Below are 22961 nucleotides of genomic sequence, written 5' to 3'. Positions count from 1 at the left end.
TTCCAGTGAAGCTGGTTTGGGTTTTTCTCCCTTCAAAGTATAACGAGGTCTTTATGAGCTGGGAAAACGGAGGAGGCACCAGAGTGCACCACTCCAACCACCAGGGATTCCCAGGCACAAGTGCCCCTTCGGCCAGCAGCCTCATCCCTCAGCCCCTGCGCTGCCACTGGCTCTATCACACACACAACAGCAGTAGGGAAAGGACCGCCCGTCCTGTGCTCCCCAACCACTCCTGGGCAGCTCTTTCCCCACCACCTGGCAAACTCTCAAATGTTCGTAATAAAGAATAGAGTTGTGCTCTACTTATCCTCACATTTCTGCCTGGGGTACGCACCATGGGCGGTGCTGGCGTCGGCATGATGGCAGTGGGTGGGATGGCGTGAGGGAAAGGCGTGAAGGTGTGCTGGTGTGTGTGTTGGTGTGTGTGCTGGTGCTGGTGCTGGTGCTGGTGGAACTCGGTCCTCAGGTACGGCGGTGGGCCCAGCGAGGCCCCGCGATCCGCGCTCTGCGAGGCCAAAAACCGCGTGTTTAGTTCCTGGCGGAGAAGATCTTGTTCTGAAACACAAAGCAAAGCAACCTCTGTCAGCTCAGGGACTGGTCCACACCTTGTGCCAACTTCTGCTGGCTGCGGTAGTGACGCTCTACATTGAGCTTCCTCACAGTAAAGCATGACGCTGCACAGATTAAGAAAGCTCCTCCAGCTCTTCCCCAAAGGCCACGCTGAGAGAAGAAAGCCTCCAGTTCCCCTCTCTCATGGACCCTGCCTTCACTTCAGTGTTCATCTGAGGCGCAGCGTGAAGGTTCTCCTTAAATTCCTGGACACGTCCCTGAGCAGTGTGGGTAAGAACACTGGGAACAGAGAGGCCGCAAACACAGCTCCCCTACTTCATGGACAGGAATTATACTACCAAAGTGCTGCTCATCCTCAATATTCATCCCTCAGACCCCTCTCAGTGAGCTGGGAGAAACTGACATCTTCCCACAAAGTACAACAGAGCACAGTTCGCTCCACTGCTAGCTGCTCCCCCCAGCCCTGCACAAACCCGACCTCAGGATGCTGTGTGCACGGCCACCAGACTTCTCCCTGGCCAGGCTGGCTGCAGGGAAGCAAGGCTGAGCACAGACCACAGCTACAGCACAGACATCTGCCACAGCGTTCACAGATTTTGGGTGGCCCCAAATGAACTCTGAAGTGGTTTTGCCCTGGGGAGTAGACAGAAAAGCACGGGCTTCCAAAAATTCTTCATTCCCAGGGCAGAAGAGAAGCCACTGGGAAAGTCTGGGTGGTTTTTGCTTTTGACATCGACCCAAATCGTTCAGCGGCGAGTGACCCCTCTACCCAACCAGCAGCTCCCACAGAATGGACCCAAAAGGAGTTATTTTGACTACAACTGGAGATTGAGTTTCCTTTGCCACACTGGGGCCACGATCTGTCTGTCTCTTACCTGAGTAAGTGCTACCAGCTGGGTGTCCTGGAACCTGCAGGGTCCCTGACGTCAATGGAGGTGGAGGAGGCAAAGCCGTAGGAGGGGCAAACATATTGGGGTGATGTGGGTGTGCGGGGGGCTGGAGGGTGGGCGTGAAGGTATGCAGTGGGCTGTGGCTTGGTAAAGAGAGGGGGAATGGTGAGGCGGAGGGGTGGTGAGATATGTGTGGAGGGGGAGCCTGAGTCTTGGCAGGAGTGCTGCTTCTGCTGCTGCTGTTAACAAAAAGAAAAGCAATTAAGCACTGCAAAGAAGAGAGAAAAGCTCTAAAAGCACACATACTCTACCCCAATGTACTATGCATGGCTCACGATAAACCTGCCTCTAATTAAATAATACATTGCAAATACAAGTTATTATTCTGTTTTTCTATCAGTACCACCGAGACACTCCTTTCTTCAACCTCTCCCTCATCCAGCATCTCTTACTGCCTATGCTCCTTCCACACCAAAGCCCCAAGACATGTCTCCCTCCCTCTGAGAGGCTGGGATTCTGTCCTCAACAACAGAGGCACAGCACACAAAGGAGTAATCAGTTCTGTGCATTCATTACTTAATTATCGGGTCCTTTCTACATGACTGCTTCTGATTCATGTTTTCAGGCAAATGAAGCTCAACATCAGTGATTGCTGCATTAATAAAAGTTTAATTTCTCTGCTATGACTTAGAAAGATGGAAGAGTGTGGAAAACGTGAAATGAAGTTGGGAAGGCAACAACAGATACATGCTTATTATTCTGTTAATGACTCTCCTTACCCCCACAATATAAAGAGAGTTGAATCAGCACAATAAATACACAGGATTATACTGGTTGCAATTTTTCAGGTTTCACTCCTTAGCAGGGAAAGTTTCCAGTATAATCACACAGTGCTTAATCCCACTTGTCGTTATTTCAAGTAATGACACGTTTACATTGCAGTGGCTTTTAAAGACGAGCAATACCAATTTGGTTAAAAATAAATCCAAGCCTTCAACAACTCCCAGTTTTAGTCAAACCATGAAGCAACCATCTACTGGTTCACCAGGTCAGGAAGGATGCCATGTGCCTGCTCAGATTCGGGGAAAGGTGAGGCACTGCTGAGAGCACTGTGTTGCCACAGGGGAAACCTGAGGTCTGTGACTTACAAAGACATCATGGGATCCTGTAACACGTTGCTTAATCTCCATTAATTTTGTTATCCCCCTACAAAAGGTGGGGATTATCTCTGTGTGGCCAACTGAGGTGAAAAACACTGAAGACTGCAAGGTGTTGTCAGTGCGGGAAGAAATTAAGCCCGAATGTCATCAGTGTAAGCCTATGCCAAGCTGTCAGCAGGGCTAACAGCAGCTGCACTGTATTTCTTGCCCTAGGGCATGTCAATAGTTGGGGAAAGCAGAAGAGGTTTACAGGGAGGCAAGGGTAAAAGCAGAGAGCCTTCAGAGAACAGCTCAGCCTGCAAGAATTGGGATTTTGTTCCACTGGTCTATGTTGCATGAAATCCCCTTCAAAAACCTGAGTGTGCAAGGACAGGCAGGAAAAGCAAAAGCAAATTAACACAGAGCTTGAGATTACCAAGCACTGCCAGGAACACCAGAAAATAAAGCGATTCTGGCTCATTTTAAGGAAGAATTTGAGGAAGAGGCCACAAATCCCCCTCAATTTCCCACAGATGGGGTGGGATGCGCTGTCACCTCTATCCTAGTTCCCCCTCCAGGCACCATAAAGCATCACCACAGGAGGCAGCAAGTTTGCAAAGAGGTGTGGGCACACGCGGCTTTCCGCTTGCCTACCTTAAGCTGTTGAGGCTTAAACTGCTGCTGTTGTAGGCAGAGAGCGGCTGCGAGAGGCTCTGAGCGGCCGGATGGGGCTGCACTGCAGGGAGGTTGGGGTGGGCTGGCTGCACCGGGGACTGCGGCCGCGGCGGGTGCTGCACGGGAGGCTGCGGCGCGGGCGGACGGCTGGGTTCCTCCGGGGCTGGAGGCAGCTGTGCGGTCGGCGGTGGGGCTGGTGGGGCCGGAGCCTCCGGCCGTGGGGCGAGCGTGGGGCTGGGGCAAGGTACCTCCGGCTGTGGTTCCAGCTGGGGCTGGGCCAGAGGCTGGGCCACCTGAGGGCAGGGGTCTTTAGGCACCACGGGCTCAAGTATTGGGTCTTTGCTGCTGTCCTGGCTCTTCTCTTGGCTCCTCTCTAGTCCTGATATCTTTGGGACAGCTGGCCCCCTAGCACCAGGGTCGGCATTTTCAGCGAGCGTACTGACTCCTAACTCTTTATCTGCAACAAAACAGAGAGACAGAACAGGTGAGTGTGTGACTACACGGGCAAAACCAAGCGCAAGCTATCTGCCAGAGCTGCACTCCAGGCAGACACATTTTGGTTTCATACTGAATTGAACCCAACCAGAAGCAATTTCCAGCGATGTTCCTAATCCTCACGTCCTTAATATTTCTTCTCCTATTGCACCATAACAAGAAAGTTTCTGTGTCTTCGTTAATGCATGAAAAAAGCAACTACACAAAACTTGAGCGCAGTGGCTCTAAAATCCTCCAGTCAGACCTCCCAAAAAAACACCGCATCTGTCTGAAGGCAGATGCCCTGAAGTGCTCGTTTTGTTTTGTCCTGTGCATTCAGCACAGCAGACACCGGGTTTGTTGCACCGGCCTCCCAGCTCACGTCTCCTTGGGATTCGTTTTCCACTCCGCCAGTGCAACCACTGATCATTAAAGAAAATGAGGCCGTTACAATGAACACGTGACTCCAAGACTGGGCTGTGCAACAGCCCCGATGAACTTTTGAGGCTGGGTGTAATCATCTGCATGTGTGTTTGGCCAAAGCAGTCTCCCTCAGTGACCATATAAAATGCAATGCAGTTACATAGGGATACATGTACAGAGCTGGGAAAATCCCCAGGGGAGGGCTGTGCAGGATGCCCAGCATCACTCCCTGCCCAGGAGCACCTCTCTGCACCATCTACACCTGTGCTTACCAACAGCACTGCTATTGCTTGGGCTGCCAAATGAGCAGAACGGACAGGTAGGGAAAATGCTATAATTTTTGCCTTGATTTTCTTTTGGTGGCATTAATTTTGGAGACTGTTCTTCAGAAGAATGGCCAACAAAGTTTGGAGGTGACATACTTAGTCCTGAAATACGTCTTCTTTAAAGACATGAGCCGGGCAGCCAGGCTGCATGTGTGTGCATCTGCTTCTCTCCTTCTTCCCCCAACAATTCTCCTCAAAATAAACCACCTGCTACCAAAGAGAAAGCCTGCTCACTACCATTATTTTCTGTCATTGTTCCTCTATCATCACTCCCTCACCAACCCACTGAGGGAGGAAATGCACTGTGAGCTCTGTGCCTTATTACACAAATTCTGAACATTAAAATGCTTACTGGTCGGAAGACAAGGCTCCCTTGGTTTGGCTGGCCACAGAGTGACTTGTTTGGGTCCTCCAGCTGTGTCTCTTTAATACTAATGACTGCTATTAAAATTATAACACTTGCTATGCTGGAGTTCTCCTAACTGGGGTTTCACAGAGACCTCCCACTTCAATCACACCTCCAAACTTCTGCCAACGAGTATTTGGTAGAATGGTTTGAGTTGGAAGGGTCCTTTAGGATCATGTAGTTCCAACCCCCTGCTATAGGCAAGGACACCTCCCTCTGCACCAGGTTGCTCACTGCCCCATCCAGCCTGGCCTTGAGTGCTTCCAGGCTGGGGGCATCCACAACCTCACTGGACAACCTGTTCATCTGATGAACGACACCCCTGTGAGCAAGTTCAGGGGAACGCTGCCAACACAGGGTTGGAAAAGTGAGCATCAGCAGCTGCTGTGGGAACTGGGAGCCTTATTTACGTCAATATTGCATAGCAATGGTGTAAAGCTGGACTTTCAGCTTTGGCAATTACAAAGATGAAGCATATGGGAAACACACGAGATTTAAAGGACCCGGGGACAAGCACCCAGGTTTCCAAATAATCTTCAGACAGAAAAACTTCACTCATTCATCTGCCAGTGCTAAGGGATAAAATGAAGAAATGTAATAAATTAACACACAGTCAGCAAGAATTGTTGACGGCTGAATTGGTCAAACCTTGATGTGAAGGAGAACAAATATCTACGATGAGAAGTATTTCTCCAGGCCACACAGAAGGCACACAGCGTTTGCCAACCTGCCCATCACTGGAATTGTTGGAGAGGGCTGCGCAGGGATGTGTCAGAGACTCTTCCTCATTCGGGTTTCTCATGCAGAGAGCCCATCAAACTGTGCCAGGCCCGTTAGTAAGTGGTTTGCTGGCCCTGTACAACAGGCAGCAGCCCGGTGGAGACCGCTTTAATGGCTCATGAATAGGAGATGGGACAAAAGGGAGCTGCAAGGGAGAACTGGGGAGAGACAAACAAACGGAGTTGTTTGACGAGGGCGCACTGTGGGAGCACTCAGCCTGTAATGAGCACCAGGATCTCCTTGGGCGTTTGGATCAGGCCACGGTGGCAACAGGGAGACTCCAGAGGAATAAAAATAATAACTCTGCTGTATGCCCCAGGTCTTCCTCATTGCAATTGTGTTGCAGATTATTGCATTCATTCTTCGGCTCAATCTTGTCTGATCAAACATTATTCTAAGTTAAAGACTGATCACTGAATGTGTTAAGACAGGAGCCCAAAGAGGAAAGAAACGAGCAATAGTTTGTTGAGAAATAGTTTCCTAGACCTTACAGGCTTAAGAATGATGACATTTTGATTTTTGACAGAAAGGTGCAATAATTAGGGCTTTGAGGGCCTCGTTTAGTTATCAGAAATTCCCTTCCAGTTGAATACAGTAGGTGGGTGGTCTGAAAACTCAGCTGAGGTGATGCTTCTGAAGCTACTGGGAATACCTCGTGCTTGGTGCGATCATTAAGTCTTTCCATTTGATATCTTTAGTGTCTCTGGTGTGGATAAGATTTATTCAGCACTACTCGCTGCCGGGAATTCAGTTCCTCCTCCCCTGGAGAGAAGGGGTAAGGAATCCTATCATCTCCTGGGTACTCTTTGCTGCTGCTTACATCTTCATTACACAGCCCCTTAAGCACCATTCCTGTTAGTTCATGGCTTAGAAGATGCTGCATTCAGTAACATAACACTATTCCAAGTGTCAAACCCTGAACGTGTGCACACCTTCCCCCTCCCTCTTACCTCTCTGCATCTAAGCATCCACCCCACAACGCTATCAGATGTCCTGCAGCCTCTCTGAGCCTTGCATATTCTCCACATGCATCCCTGATAATTATGCTACATGAATAAGAAAGAATTCCTCATCCCACAACTTTTCTTTTGGGAGCTCAAATCCCACATCAGTGATGAACACAACCAACCGCGCGTTTCGTATGCAAGGCTCATGTCCTCAACAACAATACTTCACAGCCATAAGTACACCATCACTCTTTTCCTACCAACACATTACTTATGAGTGCTGACTGACTCACAAAAACCAAGGGGAAAACGTCCTTTGTGCACCCACGACAAGCTGACTTCATTTGATGGCAGTCTCCATACTCTGTTTTGGATAAATAACTGTGATGTAACTTCTGTGCTGGCAAAGGCTCCCCTTGTTCCACTGGGCTGCTATTGCATCCAGCAGCAGGCAGTCTTTTAACTGAGAAAGGAACAAAGCCACAGTTCCATGTTCTTTGAAGAATGAAGAAAAACACTGGCTGAGCTCGTACCACCCAGACAGCACATGCAGCTTCCATTATCTTCCTTTCCTGTTTTGCCCTCTGATGTGTCTTAAATCTGAAATTCCTCTGTTTTTCACTTAACACACAAAAAGTGGGGATCACACAAGACGCAGGGCTCGGTCCCCTCCAAGTAACACGAGTTATCCCTTGCTGTGTCTGCGTGGTTATTGTTTGGTTTGGTAGGAGCAGACAAGGCCACACTGAAGTCCTCCAAGCAAACCAAATGACCGCAAGGGAACTAGAGGGACTCATCCTATGGAAGTGCCATGAACACACACATACACACGTGCACTCCAGTGAGTCTGCATACATGTATGTCACGTGTAATACGTACACACTTGTTTTCCAACCCAGATCTGTTATATGCACACATACAGATAACAAAGAAATACACCGTGCATACAAACACTTCCATAGAAAGACGTGGATTTTTATGAAGAACACAGGTTATATGCAGCAAACACCTGACATGCCGCTGTCTGTCTGCACAAAGCACAGTAAAATTTGACCCACACTCTGTGTTCTGGCTCCTTTGTACCACATAGGTGATCCAAAAGAGCTACAAGATGGCCAGGGGCAGCCATTGGGAACATCACAGCCACACAACGAAGCCCTAAGCATTCTTCAGCCAGCACAAACACCTTGCTGAAATTCACCACATTTTACATTCCCAGAGGTTCACCAGTTCAGTGCACACACTACTTTTCCCTGATCAGGTGCTGTCTGCAGACAGGTTCTACATTTGCACCGAAGACCAAACCTGCTAGGCTCCAAGCTGGCTGCTCCCCGAGTGGCAGCTGAGCACACACGAATCGGGCATCTCTGACCTGACTGGGCAGGCCTTGGGAATGCAGTCCTTAAACATAAGGTGTGGTGCTGCCAACACCAATTTAGAGGCCAAATGTTTATTTTTGAAACCCAAAGTATCCACCTTTTCCATGCACAGTTTGCTTTGGAAACAGGAACACACAGCACTCAGCCCCTAGTGCTCCCCTTCACATCAAGATTCATTCCTTCCATGTCTGCTTCGGCTCATCTTGAGAGAGCAATTCAGAATCAATACTGACTCTTCTAGAGGATGCTGGATAAAGCTCAAAAGTCCTTCCTGCAAAAGTATGGAAACTATCAGAGTTTTCACTCTCTTGCACCTGCCTGTGTGCTCTTTTTGGGACTGAGCATTCAGCCTACCAAGGCAATCTTACATTTTTGTAGCATTATTAGATTTAAGAACAGCACGTGTTTTCTTCTGCTTCTTCAGTACGTTAAGCTCTGCTCCTGACAATATAATCTGTCTAGCCAAGATTTTCTGGTAACTTATTTATGCAAGATTAAAAAACACACCTTTCAGAAAACATAAAATGAATTGCTTTGGTTGTAACATGGCGGTTGGTGCAAATTATCTCAACCAATACAAGCTGCCCTAAGTTCTCTGAAGTCAATGGGATGCAGAGAACGTACACCCTGCTGACCGCCAGCCTTGGGATGTGTACTTCCACAAGCATCCTACATGGCTTGGAATAATTAATCAGATGTAAGTCCTGACTGTACATTTCATATTGATTAGACATCAGTCAATGAAACATTTGGATAAATAAAGGCAGGTGACAGAAACTATTACTGCGAAGGACGGGGAAGATCGTTGGCCAGCATGTATCAGGAGGGCCCCAGAGTGCTTCATCTGCTGTACTGCATACAGAATAATCTGCTAAAAACAACGCTTCATTTTTAGCACACAGCCATCTTTCATCCTAATTTCCAAAGACGCTAACAAAGTATTTGATTATGCAAATTAAAAACACGCATTTGAAAGTGTGTTGCAAGCCGCTCTGTCATCTGCTGATATCAATTATCCCACAGCAAGCAGGTATTTAGTACGACTGAGTAGCAAGACTTGTGACACACTTTGTACTTAATCATAAAACAGAAGAAAAATCATTCAGGACAAAAGATTTTGCTACCTCCTGTTAGAAGTGTTTCTCTTCTGCGTGGAAATGGATTTATTAATTAATTGTCAACAATGAAGTTGCAGATCAATGAAAAGAAGCACTTAATGGAATTGCACGAGATGCTGACAATTCTTCAGTCACTGAGCTGCTGCTGGCCTTGATTTGAGAATGCAGAACCCTCCAATATTTCACATGAAACAAACTTATTTCAACCAGCTGTTACACAGAACATAGGCCATAAATGTAACTCCTATATCCTGTATGCTGTGAGCGTAATACTGAAATCACTCCATGTTTGATTTTTTTTACCATGTCTTTACTTAGCAAAAAGGAATGGGATACGGCTTTCCAGAGGAAAACAAAGTGCAAAACATCCAGACGCTCCTCTCCTACAAATTATGGTGTTTTACTTCATAGGAAAAAACTGCATGCATCTGTAGCATCCTAATGGAACCTAATAGAAAGCAACACTGGAACTCGATCCTGCTTCAACACACGTGTGCACACATACGCACAGCGAGAGCTTCACTTCCAACAGGGGAGATCTCTTGGCTTCCCAACCTTTCCCAATAGGTAGTGATAAATTACTGGTTACCTGTGCAGCTCTGAAGCAGACCAGAGTTTATTAAAGTGGATTCTTCTTGAGCAGAATGGAAATTTCCCACATAGGAAGTAATGCTGACAAATTAATTGGGGGCTATTCTTTGATAATACAGGGTTTGAGCACAACAAGCTTTCGCTTCCTGTTTCAGTTTTGTGCCTTAATTAAAGAAGTATAGGGTCTGTAATAGCATTTGTAAAGCACACCCGGGCTCACAGAAACACAGACAACCCCTTCTACATCAGGGTGAGGATCTACCTTTCCTACCACTGGATTTTCCAAAGCAGATGTAAAACCTCTGCAGTCAACAGAGGTTAAATAACCTGCCCAGCACGTGAGAGCTCATGCTGATCTCTGGTAAGGCTGGCTTACACACAGAAGCAGGAGATTTTCCTCCCAACTTTCTAAAGTCACAGTAATGCACCACGGGCTTGTTAGGCGCATAAATCTCATCTGAGTAGTGTAAAGTTATCGCCCATTGCAGTAAATTTCTAAGCATGTCATAGGAAAATATTCCTTCCACAAGGTTTTCCTTCCTCACCTTTCAATTCCACTTGGTTCTTGCCAGTCTGTCAGAGACTTTCTCTGTAAGTCACAGAACCACAGAATCACCAAGGTTGGAGAAGACCTACAAGATCATCCAGTCCAACCAACCATTCATCACCATCACCCATTCCTTTAGAAGAGCGTCTCCCCCTTTTATCTCCACTGCAAGTTTTTCAGCTCCTGTCTTCCCACTCTTTCTTCCTACAAGTTCACCCATGTTCCTAATCCCTTCTCCACTCTCCTGTTAACCTGCTCACCCCGTAGGTTTCTGCACAGGCTGACAAGGACTGCTGGCCAGCAGCTGCACGGCTGCCCTACACCGAAGCATTTCACCCCTTCCACCCCACTCACCGCTCGGCTCCTCGGCTCCAGACCACGTCGCCATTCCCAGCCAGCTGGGGCAGAGCTGGGGACGGTTTGCATTAAACACCTGCAGCACTGCCCCGCTGCTGGTCTCGGCCTGTCTCAGCTACTGCAGGGCGTCCTGCCGAGGCCTGCATGTTCTGAGTTAACACACTGCCTCAGGTGTGTCTACACTCAATCTCAATCCCTGCTCTCTCAGCTGGATGAGGTTTCTTCACCGTTTAACAGCTCTAACAACCTTACAGCACATGTATGTGCTGCTGCTTGCCCTCCTGGCTTTTGCACTGACCAGCTCAGGGCACAGGACTTCACACCTGAGCAGCCCTTAAACCAACCCTGCGTTGCAAAGAGACGATGATGAAAACAACCCAACTCCTTGCTTTCCATTCTTCAGCCACATTTTGCTCCTTGCTTTGCAACCACTCAGCTTCTGCAGCAGCCTTCTGCCCAGGAGCTTGCTGAATCTTTTTTGCAGTGTCTGCAGAAATGACAGCCATTTCTTGGCTACTTTGACACTGCAGAGGAACTCAGAAACGTCTGCCCCAGCCCAATGCCAGGTTGGGCTGGCTCCCAAACGGTGCCTTTCCTCGGTCCTCTGGCTGTCACACTGCAACCCACGGCCCACCCAGCTGCCCCTCAGCGCTGCCAAGAGGCAACGAGGTGGCAGATCAGGACACCAAGCAGTGAAAAGCAGGGAACAGTGAGGCTTCACCATTCCCTCCAATTAGGATGGAATAAGGATGGAATAAGGATGGGATAACCTTATCACAAGATTAGCTCTGCCACAGGGGTTGGGAAGAAAAATGTTTGGGGCTTCTCTATCAGCCCCCCTCCTTACTAGTGGTTTGTTCTGGCCATGCAACTGCAGTGCTCTCCTGAATGCTCATCCCATCCTATGCAGCAGGATTGCTTCAATAAGCTTGAATAAAACTGGCTTTCAAAAGCAGCTTGAAAAGTATCACCTTATGAACACTGATTGAATGTAGCCTGACAGCTCAGTTTAATATATGAAGGACAAAAAAGATCAGTGCGGCGTGTTTATATAGAAAAATAACACATTTATTCCCCCTGAGAGGTGTCATACCCATAACTCACCAGACACATAACACTGTTTCCTTTGTGAGTTTGTTCTTTAGAGCCAAGAATTTTCAATTCTGATTTTAAAGGCACGATGTCAGTAAAAACACAGAGCACAAAACCCCAGTGCCCCTCCTGCTAACACCAAGGCGAAGCTCAGCAGGAACACGGCAATGCACACTTTTAATTACAACAGTTTTGGTCCTTTGTGTCTGCAGGAAAACTTCACTAAGCCTCCAAATTGCAATCCCAACGCTCAGTGTTTCTTAGCAGTATTCTCACACTTGGGCACATTTTGCTGCGTTTCCAGTATTACAGAGGAAAGGGCTGATGGCAGCCAGCTGCTTAAGGCAGCACTGCTTAGGTGGGATTCTTCTTGTCTGGGTCATATTGGTAAGTGTAGAACTGAGAGTTCAAGCTCCCTGCTCACCCCAGCATCTCTGTAAACATCTCTTGGTTTCGTAGCTTTTTAATTGTCTGAATTTCTTCAGTTGTGCTGAAACACATCCCATGAGTTTGTTTTATTTTAAAAGGTAAAAAAGGGGTCAAAATAATTGAATAGATTTGTACATACAGCTGTAATGTAACTAAAGATCTGCCTGCCCGTTCTGTGTTTCACTGCTTTCAGACCATGGTTGATAAAAGCTTTCCTCTGTAGCTAAACGTGACTGCATACCACATTCCTCCCAGGTGGGACAGTGGTAGAGGACTTGAAAGAGTTTATACTAACTAAAATAGAAAATAATGTAAAATCAAGATAAAAACACACCACCATCAGCAGCTCTTTGGCATGCACCAGTTTTGCTCTTACACCATTCAGCAGCATTCTGTAAAGAGGAATGTGACATGTCACTGAAGCTTATATAATTCAAGAACTGAAACGTGTTCAGCTTTTTTATCACAACCATTTATAGAGGAGCATCATTACCTCCTGCATAATTTGGTGCAGGTAATAAGAGCCCCTTATGGTCTGAAGACCTTATGATGCCTTCTCTACCTCTGCAAGGTGACTGCAGAACTACTTGAAAAGGTTTGCTCTGCCTTGACATCTTGTTTTCTTGACCATGGCTCTCCCCAGCCTGCTCTTGACATCTGCTGGATATTGACTGGCTTGCTCCGATTACTTGAACTAAACGGACTGCAGTCGGATGGCAGCCCTCCCAGTCACTGAAACTGTGTAAACAAACGGAATGAAATCTATTTGCTTAAATCAAATTAATTTCCAGACACGGAGGTGGGGTGATGACGGGAACCTGGCAGGTCTCAGAGAGCTGTCGTTTTGTGCCAGCCAATCTGTATGAATGCTATTTGCAATCAGAAAGGCTGTGCTGCCCATCAGCTCTGGTTTCACATACCTCAGGACAGCTGGGGGCCTCCTGGTAGAATAAATTTTGGTACGGTAAAAGGTCCATTATATCCTAATTGCTCCACACAACAGGAGATGCTGTAACAGAATCAGCTGAACCACTTTTGCTGCACTTACCCATGACATCGGGCTTTTTTTTTTCTTGTGAACGTGTGAGAAAAGATTTTGCAAGAGAGTTTTCGATAGGGCTACATAGGGCTACTGACTCATTGAACAGCGTATGCCCTCTGAGAGACCCCAAGGAGCAACGTGTGAGACACCAGACATCCCCATGCAGTCAGCCTTCTCCTGAACCCTTCTGGATGATCACCTTGTAACACGCAACAAAGGTCTGATGGTGCTCCTGGGGACATCACTTCTACAACAGTATGTAAGCTCTGCTTGAACAAACACTTAGACTTCAGTGAGCACAACTCACAGCAGTTGGCAGAAAATGAAATTTGTGGCTCTATTTTTTTATTACAAGGACAAGGGGGAATGGTTTTAAACTGAGACAGGGGAGGTTTAGGTTGGATATTAGGAAGAAGTTTTTCACACAGAGGGTGGTGAGGCACTGGAACAGGCTGCCCAAGGAGGCTGTGGATGCCCCATCCCTGCAGGCATTCAAGGCCAGGCTGGATGTGGCTCTGGGCAGCCTGGGCTGCTGGTTGGTGACCTGCACACAGCAGGGGGTTGGAACCAGATGAGCATTGTGGTCCTTTTCAACCCAGGCCATTCTAAGTGAAAGCAAAATCCTAGTGAAAGCGCAAAGCAGGCATGGAGGGACTTGGGAGCTAGCGAGGATCAGCTACCAAGGTACATGTTGGCTTCTACCCCTACAGAACACTAAATAAATGCTGAATTGCTGTGAAAGGCCTTTTGCACACCAGAAGCCTCAGTGCCCTCCTTTACTCGGTGCTCGCTTATTGCCTTGCCCTTAACGAAAGCAGCGGAGCAGGTTGTCAACTGGATTTTTTTCTTTATGACAGAGAAACTATCTGAGGAACAGTCGTATAAACACATCTTAAAGCACAGCAGCACCTGGGCTTTAACAAACTTAAGCACCTCCAGCTACTACATCAGCTCGGCATCCAGCCTGAACAGGTATCCTGTGTATGTTCCAAAGTGAACGATGAGCAACGATGTCCAGAGAAACACCAAAACTGCCACACACATCCTTCCACTATAAAGGTAATTAATTAGGTAGGATATGAGACTGACACCACCACGTCCGACAAATGGAAGAGACACCAGCAGCAGGGTGTAACGCCAGGGGCTGAAGACAACACCAATTGCTGCAGGGTTCTTTTGAAGTTGAAAACCCAGGAATTTTTTATGAGAACTGTAATCTTCAGTCTGTGCTGCTCCAAGACATCGTTTGAAAAATGTCCAACGCTCCGAACTTTTATTTTGATTCATGTTGAGCCGTGCTGAGGCTAATTATTATCCAGCAAATGGTGCATTCAAAGACTCACGTCTTGCACGCAGGGCTCTGTGTTGTTACCTCCACGTTGCAAGGAACTGTAATTCTGAAAGGATTAAAAGTTTACCAGCACAGCCATGTAAAGTAGAAAATGAATTGTTCGCTCTTCTCATCTCTGTTTGGAAATTAGATTACAGGCTCCAAGTGAGCTGAAATACAGAATGAGGCAAATCCGTGTGATTAGCTCACAGGTGGCCAGTGAGCCTTTTCTATGCTTCAAAGTCTAGCAGATTCCCATTAGCTGCAATAATAAAAAGAATGTGTACTTATCCTTCGGCCCAAACCCAGCCCTGTGCCAACACGGCTACCTGCTGTGCTAATCCTCAGAACCAATATAATCATCCCCAATTGTTATTTCATAAGTTTGCTCAGCTGTCACTGGGGAAATACAGCGCATGTGGCACAGATCTGTGCTGCGGACGATATGAGGAGCACATTGCTGAGCTGGGACAGCCCCAGCTGCCAGCAGCCGCTCCCTGCTTTAAGAGGAAAGGCTTTAAATACGTAGAGACACTTTGTGCCATTAATTGGGAGTGCTCCCTCTAAAGACACCAACAGGGACACCACAGTTAGGCCAGCTGTGTAAGTCGCACGCGATGCAGCGCACCAGCACCACCATTTCATTCGGTATTGTTTGATCTCCTGCACTGAGCTCAGTGGCATGATGTGCACACACCTTGGCTGAACCCTGCACACAACCACAGCACTTCCACAGCCTCTCAGTGTTCTTCTAGGCCCACACATTCTTCGACCTCCACGCTGCCACAAAGCAAAGCGAAGATTCCGAAGTGCAGAGCATGTTCCACCTCAGCTCTGGGCAGACCAGGAGACTCAGTGCTACCCTTTGCCATGCAATGGGCTGCTCCGGGGAAGTGATATGGATTACAGGTAACCCTTCTTCCATTTCCTCTTCTTAAAACCATCTTTAGACTGAACCACTAAAGCTTGCTCACAACGACACGGCTGCTGAAAGAAACATCTGCAAAGCCACCCCCAGCCCTGCCTCCAATGTGGCTCCATGCATGAGCAGCAGCTCCTGGCTCTCTCCTGGTACACACAAATTTGAGCAGAGACAGTCCTTAATACCCAGCAGATGATACTTTGATTTGTGGGCTCATGGTGTGGGCTTGTTTGCACCAGCAGGTACAGTGTGCCCAGGTATGAGCCCAGGGATCCAAGAGCAGCGTGTGAGCTCTGCACCTAGCACGCCAGATCCCTCCCCCAGCAAAGCAGCTCCGTGCCTTCAGACGCTGGCAACCTCAGCTCTGCAAACTGCAGCCTAGGAGTTTCCACATTATTTGCATGGCTTGGAGATGCAAAGCAGCAATGCCCTACTCAACACAGCCTCATCTGTGCCTGCAGCCTGGAGCATGCTACCTGGAAGGCCACCAGCTAGCAAAGATGAGCCATGGAGAAATGAGTTTGCATTGCTCGACGTTCATTTTCATCTCAACAGCTGCATGACTTCAATTCCATTTGATTATCTGTTCATCTCCTCACAGGCCTCTGATGAACGACAACATCCCTCTCTGGACAGCACTGCATTGTGTGCTTGGCTTCCAGCAGCTTAAACTCCTGGAAGCAGGTACTAGCGATGCATGGGGTGCACACGATTTGGGGTTTTGCAGAGCTGGAATGAAAGGGGGTCCAACTTCTCCCATCACTCTCACCAGCAGGATCATGCCAAGCCCCCAGCCCCTGATCGCAAAGCACTGTGTATTTTCCTAGGATGACATCAGCAAACTGCCAGCGTGTACTTTTCCCTCTTAATTCCTGCAATTTAAAGCAAAACATTTGAATCTTGGAAATTAACCAAACCAGAAGGAGCTGATGTAGGTAATTAATGCTAGCTAAACAAATAGACACACCAGACAGATTTTTAACCAACTGGGATGTAAATATTTTTACTTTTGTGGATAATCATACAGTCAAATCTGCTCTACAAATATCCACAATAATCCCTTTCCTTTTTTTCTCTCATTTGCTGCATGCCCCATGTGACGCAGTGTAAAAGTTCAGCAGCACAAACTAAAAGCACTTCCCAGCAACTCCGTGCTCGCAGTTTGGGTAACTGGTGTTCTTCCACATTCAGGAGTCAACACAGCTAACCCTGCTGCACCACGACAGCCTTTACACCTTCCACATCACAGAACCCGACCCCAAGCTTCCTCTCAGTTGAGGTCCTGATCTGAATCTCTTGCTGTCATTCAGCACGGCGGTGAGGTCGTTCCTGGCGCAGAGGCAGAAGGAGAAAAGCCCATTTCCATAACCTGCTTTGTTTCAAAGCAACGGAGAGCCAGCCCTGCAAGCTGTCAGATGCAGACAGCCTTACACAAATGTCCTAAAATCAATGGGGCTGCAGATGGCAGTGTCGAACAGAAGGCTCAACGCCTTACAAAGTAAATTAAGAATAGGCCCATCTGTAACATGAAATATCCATCTCGGAGCGAGGGGAACCTTTACAAATAGCATTTATTTAACTTCAAGAAAGAAATACTTTAAAATTAGGAAAAAAAAATCATTTTCAATTTATAGTGTTTTCAGTTCTTTTCGCAAGGGAGATGAAACTAGAAACAAACATTTGCTGGGTGCTGGGAGACCAAATCAAGCACATATGATGTTTCAACAGCAGCCCAGTGAAATAATCAATAACTTCCAATTCACACTATTGACTTTTTCACATCCTCGCAGGCATGAAACTTCAGATGAAGGCATTAGAGTCACCAAATTGTTCCATTTGCTCTACTTCAGATATTTTACACTGATTTTTTATTTTCTTTTTTTTCATGACAGCATGGAAGTTTGTTCGAGAGAAGCTCTTGAGAGTCAAAGTAGGTTTTAACACCCCAGAACTTTCACACTTTGCAACAACAGGCACAACTTTGTGCTTCATTCTGGGACTCCAGGCTGGTTTATCAAGAGTCAAAGAGAAATGCCATATTTCTCACTCAGTTTTGCCCTCTTCTACTGTCTTCTAATTTAAAATGACTTCAGGAGGAGTTTGTGGTCCCAAGGAAGAATGCCTTTTTTACTACCTCTGTTTAATTAGAATTACCAAAGGTTGCACACCTATACGCTTCCACCTTTACCATGAAAAACCTTCCATGTCAGTGCAGCACAGCCCCAACACACACACGCTTCCTGCAAGGTGCCATCAGCTTTCCCTGATATCCCTGTCTTCGTATGAGATGGTTTTGATAACAGAATTCTGCACTATAGGACAGTCACAATAACAAATTGTTAGGACCACTGCAGAACAGCCAGAGCTCATTAAGTCCTGGAGAACGTTTGCAGCTATTTTGGCACAGGCCTGATTTGTTCTGACACAGGAAAACCCCATTATTTCACCAGGTTTAACAGGCACTAGGTATGCTGAAGCACATACTTCTTACAAGGCTATGAGAAGCTTTTAGCAATAACCCTTCAGGATGTACTGGGCAAAGTGATTTTGCAATGTCTCCAAATATATAGGAAAAAAATATCTGTGGAAAATCATCAGGACTCAGGGACAAAGCACTAGAGGAGAAGATTAAAGTTCTGTTCCAGCTCCCCGGGGACACTGTTAGGTCAGCATTTGTCCCCGTTTCCTCCTCCAAGTATTTGGATTATGAGCTCTTCAGCTCATGGGCTGGTGCAAAACAAGAATCAGTTCTTGCTTAAGGCCTCTTTCCATTGCTTTCATGAAAATAATGGCAGGGATTGAAAAAAGGTCAAATTCAATCCTGGCCTACCGCCACCACTCTGTGGTACAAAGGATGCATCTGAGTAAGAAAGTGAGTAAGAAAATGTAATACACGATGATTAATTTTGTTCCACTACTTCTTGTTACACATTCAAATATATGAAAATTATCTAGTTGATTTTTTTTTTTTAAACTTTACAGTGAGGCTGACAGCCATGAGCTTTTAATAATCACGTCCTTTGCTCATTTGTTTAGCTTTCTGTTAGGCCCTGCCAATTACGAATACTTCATAACCATGCCCATACCCTTATATAATAAGCACAAGGCTGAAACTGTAACAGCCTCCAGTATAACACAGAAAATCAACTGGGCCCATTAGCATTTAGAAATAAACCATTAAGAGCTCCATTTAACAGATAATCCATTATAAAATACATATTTATGTGTGCGAGTGTGTGTGCATCTGTGTATTTATGTGCACCTTTGCATACAAATATCTGTATGGTAGCTTACTCACTTGTGGTGCTCTGATGGAAGTGAGGAGGATTTAATTGTTGCCAAGGCAGGGATGTCAAACTGATGCACAGGGAAGAGGGAAAGCAGCTCGCACAAATGGCTCCGGCTGCAGGGGGGAAGTGTTCACTTCTTGCATCTCACCTCTAAGGGATCCAAGGCTCTGCTCCCATGAGCTGCTAAGCCTGTGTGTGCTGGGAGCCCATGGACATCCACTGGAAGCTAATTTACAGTTCATTCCTGGGTAGCAGGAATGAAAAAAAAAAGGACACTAATTTCATTGTAAACTGCTGAAAGCATTTAGAAGCCTGTCCTCTAAGGAAGGAGGCCGTGCCCGCAACAAATGCACCGATCGTTTTCTCTAAGTTACTCTTCCTGGCAAGGCTTAAACCTGGATTCTAGGAGCAGAGCACACACACAGACACACAGCCTTCAGGAGATGCACATCTGTGCCATCAGTGGCAGAAACCTGCCAGGCGCGTAGAATTTAATGGTCTAATCCTCCGCTTTCACAAAGACCAGATTAGCTTTAAATTAAATACTCTTGTTCCTTAAATTTCTTCCTTGTCAGGATGCCAGGGGAAGCTCTTAATCTTACCAAAGAGCCTGAGGCCATTCTGATGCCTCCACATGAAGACAGAAAGCAGTCCGCAACGCCGAGATAAGGCGGAGGTATTAAGCTAAGCTCACAGACCTGTACATGTATATGCAGCAGGGACGCTGCTGGTTATCTCCCTCACTGCTGGAGGGGCTCGTTAGCCATAAACAGGGCTCTTGTCATCGGCGTCTCGCCACCACCTGCCCCTCATTCAGCACCCTGGGTCTGAACCGAGGCAGACTGGCTGCAAAGCCGTGCGGTGACCTTGTGACTCAGGCAGGGCTGGGCAGGAGGAGACAGAGCCGCTCCCAGGGCGGGATGGCAGTCAGATGGGGGGTGGGTCTCTGTGGTTTGGGGCTCCAGCCTCACTCTGGAGGTATGAAAGAGAAGAGCCTGCTGACTAGCGAGCTGCCCGCAGCGCAGCTTTCCACCTCCTCACCAGCGTTTGGTGGCTAAAGCCTGATGGCAGACTGTAATGCACAGTGCAAATCTCCCTACCCCTGAAAAGGAAACTGCAGTCTTTACTCCCAGGAAAAATTAAAATTTATGAAGTAAACAAAGCTGTGAGGACTCTGGAGCAGGGAGCTGGGATGGGTCAGAGTGGAGCAAGAGGAGGCTCAGGGGAGACATCACTGCTCCCTGCAGCTGCCTGAAAGGAGCTGGTGGGGATGGGGGTCAGCCTTTGCTCCCAGGTAACAGCGATAGGATGAGAGGTGGTGGCATTAAGCTGCTCCAGGGGAGGTTCAGGTTGGATATTAGGAAAAACTTGTCCAAGAGTGGCACAGCTGCCCAGGGGGTGGTGGGGTCACTGCCTGCAGGTGCTCCAGGAGACGCGGCACTGTTTCAGTGAGCAGTATTGGTGGAAGGTGGACAGTGGGACCAGATGATGTTTGAGGTCTTTTCCAACCCCAGTGATTCCGTGACTCTAAGCAATGAGTATCTCTTTTCACCCTTCCCACCTGCCAGCCTGGAGAGACCACAGGCATTTTACCTTAAAACGAACACAACCCATTGCTGTATGGCTCAGTGAGCCACTCTGCACCCATCTGTATGGCATGAAACAGTCTGGAAGCGATTTAATCACTGTCATAACTTCTTGTGCCTCCACAGACAAATGTGGAGAGGAGCAGGAGCCCTGCTGGAGGACAGCAGGTCAACCCATGCTCTGCACAGCACACCTGCACAGACGAACTGAAGAAAACTCAAAGGTGAATTTGCAAAACTAGGTCAAATATGAATGAATGATATCAATCAATAGCTTCTCTAACTGCATATTTGTAAGATCAGATAAGAAAGAAAGGCTTTTACCCACACATCGCTTTATAGACTTTCCAACAGCTTACACACAAAGCACCCAGACACTTTAATTTCCACTTCAATATGAATACTCCAGCCCCAAATGAAACCTATTAAAAATTAAATTCCTATATTAAGTTTAAAATGCTTCTCTTTTCTCCCCAGGTCCCATTAAATACTCTCCCTGCAGACAGTTTAGAAGACAAAAAAGATCCAAGAGAATATTTACAAAGAGAACAAAACCCCTGGAGGGTTTTTATGTTACAACAACATTAATCTATTTTAATCACATACCAGATTAAAAACAAACAACATTAAATGATTCTGTAAAGTGTCAAGTAAAAGTATATCTTTAGTGTAACAAAAAAAAACAAGCAAAAAAAAAAAAAAAAGCACTTAGAAATAGGGTGATTATGTTGTTCCACAGACAGAGCACTACAAAACCCAGACTGGGCCACAGAGCCACCGACGGAATGCTAAAAATCAACTGTTCACAAGGGCCTAATTTTACTTTTACAGCTCTCCCAGCTCTTCTCATTGCAGAGTTCACTCAAGCACATCAGAACATTGGTCTGAACGACAGCATGTGGGTGAAAGAAAGGGAAAGCAAAGCCCAGCGCGTTGCACACTTCAGTGCCGAATGAAACCACTTCTCCCAGTGGTTTTGTGGCAGCCTGTCATGCTTTCACTTCTGCCAGCCCTGCTTTCCCAGCCCTCCTGCAGCATTGCTTGTTGTGCAGCATCTGGTGGGAACCTGAGCAGCTCCCCAGGGAGCTGCCCTGTGCCTGTGTCACATAGGAAGGAGATGGATTACCCCAGCTACTGCTTCTACCATTACCCCTGAAAACTCTGATGTCTCCTCTGTCTCCCCCACACTCAGCTCCAGCCCTGCCAACCTTTGAGCACAGCGTGGCCTCCCCTTACCTGTACACATCTCCACCTACTGATCAGCTGAGTCTTTCAGGGAACCAAGCACGGTGACAACAGCACGGCCACCAAAGGCCGCTTTGAGCAATTGCTTTCAACAACAGCAACGTTTTCTGTTCCAGACTCTAAGATTTTACTCAGCCTGCAATTATTTACATCTTCTTGAATTGTTTCAGCGCACTGAACAAAAATATCTATTGAGCTGCCCACAGGTCATTCTGCTGAAGCACTCGAGTTAATTTAGAAGCCGACGCTGTGCATGAATAGTTCTTTCTTTCAGTATCCCCAGTCTTGCAATTGCTAATGCATAACCTCATCTGCTGTTGCTTGGTCTGCTTGGCTGGCTTTGCTACTTCACTCTGGTGCTCAATGTTGTTTTTTCTCATCTTGAATAACATATAATTGTGCTTTCACAATTGAGTTTGCCGTCTCACTTCTCAACAGACTTTTAATGAACACATGGCAGCATTTTCCATGACATTTTGTGGATCAGATGCACACAGCGTTGTAAGGACAAGTTTGCCCAAAAGTTACAAGCCAATCTTTTTCATCACAGTTTTATAACCACTTCTGCCCAGAAGACACTGGAGCAGCAGCTGAATTTAAGCTTGAAATTATCTAAAGAAACCACAAAAAAAAAGAAGTGTTTTTATTCAAAGCCAAGTAGCTGTTAGATTTACTTAAATGAATGGATGCATTTCACACGGCTGACTTGGTTAATGTGGCTTGCTGTAGGCACAGCTTTTATCTCAGCAGTTACCAAAAGGGCTGCCAATGCAAACCAAAACATTCAAGGCCATGATTTATGTGGTTGTTCAATCCAGATTTAACAGGGGATACATTTCACAAGCTCAGTATTTACGGCAGTAGCTACAGTCAAGCAGTTTCTGGCAGCGTTAGCACTGAGCAAGTACACACTTCTGGTGCACACCAGCCTATCCAGTGCATGCAAAGATGCGTGGAAACGTTCTGATGACAAGAGAGGCACTGAGAACCTTGTGGCTGTGACAGTCCCTTGTGCTGGCCAAAGTACTTGGATGACACTGCTGACCAAGCCCAGCATCTGTCTGGCTTATTGAACCACCAAGGGAAAAGGGACAGCAGCACCACACTCACAGAGTTCCAGATGGGCAGCACATAAAGGATTACTACCTGGAACAGAGGGACATCAAACTGTAATAGTTCTAATCTCAAGTGTATGGAAGCACCACCAGTGCTCCTCACCATGTAACTGCCTTAAAAACAGGCGTGTATATTCTGGGTTTGCTTTATTTGCATTTCATTTTCAGCCTCACGAAAGGGAGTGCCTTTTACTTAATGATATTACTTCAGGATCTAAGATCAAAAAAAAACCCCAAAATCATGAGACTCCTGATAAGATCAGGAAAGGCAGTAATGCTGCATCTTAC

General features: G+C 46.8%; 1 protein-coding gene across 6 annotated transcripts in view; it reads right to left on the bottom strand.

Moving 5' to 3' along the window:
* AUTS2 (activator of transcription and developmental regulator AUTS2) overlaps positions 1-22961 on the bottom strand; it is a 663330-nt gene that overhangs the window by 22893 nt on the left and 617476 nt on the right. For 3 of the 6 annotated variants that reach the window (XM_048967068.1, XM_048967071.1, XM_048967073.1), the window contains 3 exons: positions 3254-3731; positions 1446-1699; positions 314-555 (listed from right to left, as the gene is read on the bottom strand). In XM_048967068.1, the coding sequence (XP_048823025.1) occupies positions 314-555; positions 1446-1699; positions 3254-3731 (974 nt within the window). The remainder of the gene's footprint in view (positions 1-313; positions 556-1445; positions 1700-3253; positions 3732-22961) is intronic. The other 3 variants (XM_048967070.1, XM_048967072.1, XM_048967069.1) reach the window with 2 other exon arrangements.

Source organism: Lagopus muta, chromosome 20 (genome assembly GCF_023343835.1).
Source record: "Lagopus muta isolate bLagMut1 chromosome 20, bLagMut1 primary, whole genome shotgun sequence".
Lineage (NCBI taxonomy): Eukaryota > Metazoa > Chordata > Aves > Galliformes > Phasianidae > Lagopus > Lagopus muta.
Note: the sequence above shows the minus strand (reverse complement) of the source record. Positions and strands in the feature narration are given on the sequence as shown.